The sequence below is a fragment of the Asparagus officinalis genome, chromosome 2, assembly GCF_001876935.1.
Source record: "Asparagus officinalis chromosome 2, Aspof.V1, whole genome shotgun sequence".
Lineage (NCBI taxonomy): Eukaryota > Viridiplantae > Streptophyta > Magnoliopsida > Asparagales > Asparagaceae > Asparagus > Asparagus officinalis.
Genome location: NC_033795.1, coordinates 45,736,125 through 45,739,845, shown reverse-complemented (window position 1 = coordinate 45,739,845; position 3,721 = coordinate 45,736,125). Strand labels below are relative to the sequence as shown.

General features: G+C 36.8%; 1 protein-coding gene across 1 annotated transcript; it reads left to right on the top strand.

Moving 5' to 3' along the window:
- Nucleotides 329-1,760, top strand: LOC109831141. Its single transcript, XM_020398480.1, has 2 exons — nt 329-454; nt 519-1,760. Exons 1-2 carry the CDS (start codon nt 329-331, stop codon nt 1,758-1,760), a joined length of 1,368 nt encoding a protein of 455 aa, XP_020254069.1.

Genomic DNA, 3,721 nt, shown 5'->3' with positions numbered 1-3,721 from the left:
CAAGGAATTGGTGTATCACAAGGGGAATTGAGAAATGGAGTTAATAGGCAGATCAATCATTCTCAGGTGTTAAAAGGAAAGGAAATTTTGCTGGATGGTCAAAAACTGGGAAATGAAAACTTTGTGCATGTCATGCATGACAAACTGATCACAGATAGGGATTGCTGGTTTCTTGTTCAAGGGAACAAGACAAAGAGGAATTCTCCAGGAAATTCAACTGGAGGAAAGATTGCAGATGACCCCTGTACAATTGATAGGGGGGAGTTTCTTTCACATGAACTTATCTTTTTGGAATGTGAGGGGATTAAACAAGTCCCCTAAACAGCAGATGGTGAGAAACCATATTCAACAGTATCATCTGTCATTCATAGCTCTAATTGAAACCAAAATTAAGGAATCATTACTGGATGCCACTGCAAAAAAGATTGCAAAAAATTGGAAATGGTTGTCAACTGTAAGAGGATCTGAGAAAGCTAGAATTCTTATCCTTTGGGATCAGAATTTTTTTTGACATTCAGGTGATCAAAATTTCAGATCAGCATATTACTTGCTATATGAAATCATTGGATGGTAGACTTAGCTGCATTGCTTCAACAGTCTATGGTTTTAACAGACAGGAAGCTAGAAAAGAGCTATGGGAAGATCTTAAACAGATATCCCAAAAAATTAGGAATGTTCCTTGTATAATATGTAGAGATTTTAATCGCTTACTGAGCAATGAAGAAAAGCTTGGTGGTATAAATCTAACAGAGGCTGATACAAAAGATTTCAAGAATTTTATTGAGGATTGCAATCTCAGACACTTAAAAACTCAGGGATGTTTTTATACTTGGAATAACAAACAAGATGCAAATTCAAGGATCTGGTGTAGGTTGGACAGGGCTTTGATAAATGATGCATGGATTGATGAATACATTTCTAGTCATGTGGAATTCATGCTCCCCAATCTATCTGATCATTCTCCAGCCATTGTTTCTGTTTATGATGACTTGAAACAGGGAAAGAAGCCTTTCAAATTCTTCAAAATGTGGACCAAGCATGAAAATTACATACCCACTGTTTCAAAAATTTGGCACACTCCTGTCCAAGGCTATACTATGTACTCAGTTTATGCAAAGCTCAAAATGCTGAAGAAGGAGTTAATAGATCTGAACAAGAAACATTTTCACAACATTAGTGAGCAAGTGCAAAGAGCAAAATTTGCTTTAGAAGATGCTCAGAGAATTCTACACTCTGACCCTCTCAATTCTGAATTTATTGCTCATGAGAAAAAATGTATCCTCACATACAATAAGCTCCTTGATTGTGAACTGTCTTTTTACAAGCAGAAGGCCAGGATTAACTGGAATGTGCATGGTGATAGAATTTCTAAGCTGTTTCATTCTATAGCTAAGTATAAAAGACATAATAACAGAATTTTGGCTCTCTACAATAGCAAAGGGGATAAAATTACTGATGATGAAGGTATTGTGCAGGAGCTTACATCATATTATAAAAATCTGATGGGCAAGGCAATTAACACTCTCCCTCCTGACATCAACATTATCAAATCAGGTCCATGTCTGAATGATGCACAAATCAATGAACTGTTGAAACCTGTTTCAAAGGATGAAATAAAAGCAGCTGTTTTTTCAATTCCTGAGGATAAAGCTCCAGGGCCTGATGGATACAATATGTCTTTCTTTAAGACTGCCTGGCCTATAATTGGGGATGAGGTTACCTTAGCTATCAAGGAATTTTTCAGGACAGGTAAATTGTAGGGAGCTGTAAACTCTACCTCAATTTCTCTTATCCCTAAAGTCTAGTGTCCTAAAACTCCAGCAGATTTCAGGCCAATCTCTTGTTGTAACTGCTTGTATAAATTCATAACAAAGATCCTGGCAAACAGAATTAAGCCTATCATGGGATACATTGTCAATGAGGCTCAGAGTGCTTTTGTACAGGGAAGACAAATCTCTAGCAACATAATGTTAGCACATGAGCTGGTTAAAAACTACAGCAGGAGGAAAATATCATCAAGGGTCATGCTAAATATTGACATAAGGAAGGCCTTTGATACAATAAGTTGGAGCTTTCTTGAAAAAATGCTTGCAGGTTTGGGATTCCCAGCTGACATGCTAAGATGGATTATGTCCTGTATAACTACCCCAAAGTTTTCAATATCTCTTAATGGTTCTTTGCAAGGCTATTTCAAAGGTGAACGAGGGTTGAGACAGGGAGATCCTCTTTCCCCTTATCTTTTCATTTTAGGTATGGAATATTTATCAAGAAGCTTGACATCTTTAAGAGATGATAAAGCTTTTAAATTCCATCCTAAATGTAAAAATCTGAAGATCACCCATCTCATATTTGCGGATGATTTGTTACTTTTTTCTAAAGGTGATACATACTCTGTGCACAAGTTATATCAGTGCCTCAAATCCTTTGGTGAGATTTCAGGGTTAGAGGCTAATCCTGAAAATTGTTCTATTCTATATGGAGGGGTTGAAGACAATATCAAAGAATCCATAGCCAACATTCTGGGATTTGCTGAAGGTAAAATGCCATTTAAATACCTTGGAGTTCCACTCATATCCAAGAGATTGTCACACATGGATTGCAATGCACTTTTTGATAAAATCTCAGGACAGTTGCAAAGCTGGAAAAACCATAAAATTTTATCCTATGCAGGGAGGTTACAAGTTATCAAAAGTGTGATTCTTGGTATACAGATTTACTGGACATCAAGCTATGTTCTTCCTACCAGTGTTCTTCATAAGATAGATGAAATGTGCAGGAGATTCTTGTGGGATTCTTCTAGGAAATCTCTAGTTTCTTGGAAAAAAGTTTGTATTGGGAAAATGCAAGGAGGATTTGGAGTGTTTTCGGCTTATTACTGGAATTTTGCAAGTGCACTGAAGAACATTTGGTCTATACATGTAAACAAGGAATCTTTGTGGATCAAATGGATCCATGGAAATTATCTCAAGAATAGTGATATATGGCAAGTAAAAGCTAAAACAGGAGATTCTTGGATGTGGAAACAAATGGTTAAAGTTAAGGATAAAGCATTGATTCTTTTTGGATGAGCTGACAGGTTAAAAGACTTCATTCATTCTTGCCACAGGAGCTCCAAACTCAGAATTTTAGCTTTGTATGCAGGGCTTCTTCCTACATCTCATCAGGTCTCATGGTGTAAAACTATTTGGGGGAGTTTAAACATCCCTAAACATGCCTTTATTAGCTGGTTAGCTATGCAAAATTGGCTATTGACCCAAGACAAATTGCTGCAAAGAGGAATTACAGATAACAACAGTTGCAGTTTATGTATGGGTTTAAGCTTGGAGTCTAGGGATCACCTGTTCTTTGAGTGTTCCTTCTCTGGCTACATCTGGGACAAAATCATGGAATGGTCAGGCTTTGGGTGGAAGTCTACTAATTGGTCTTATCTAGTTAATTGGTTTGCAAGTTTGAGAGGAAGAGGATATAAGCAAAAGCTTAAAAGACTGATTTTTACAGCTTCTATATACCACATTTGGCGGGAAAGAAATGAACGGATCTTCTCACAAAAATTCAAGGATGCTGATCAGATAGTGAAGGAAATCAAATATGATGTCTCAACCATACTATTGAATAGTCCGCACTCCTCTAACAGTGACAGAGAGCTTTTCATGTTAATATGAAGTTCTGATTATTCTTCATATACATGTAATTTTTTTTGTAAATCTCAGTCCATAGTACT

Bases quoted from the DNA above. Each gene is read 5' to 3' on its own strand.
- LOC109831141 (XM_020398480.1), top strand. From the start codon at position 329: ATGGTGAGAAACCATATTCAACAGTATCATCTGTCATTCATAGCTCTA. The intron at 455-518 runs GTAAGAGGATCT...TTTGACATTCAG, and splicing joins ATTGGAAATGGTTGTCAACT to GTGATCAAAATTTCAGATCA.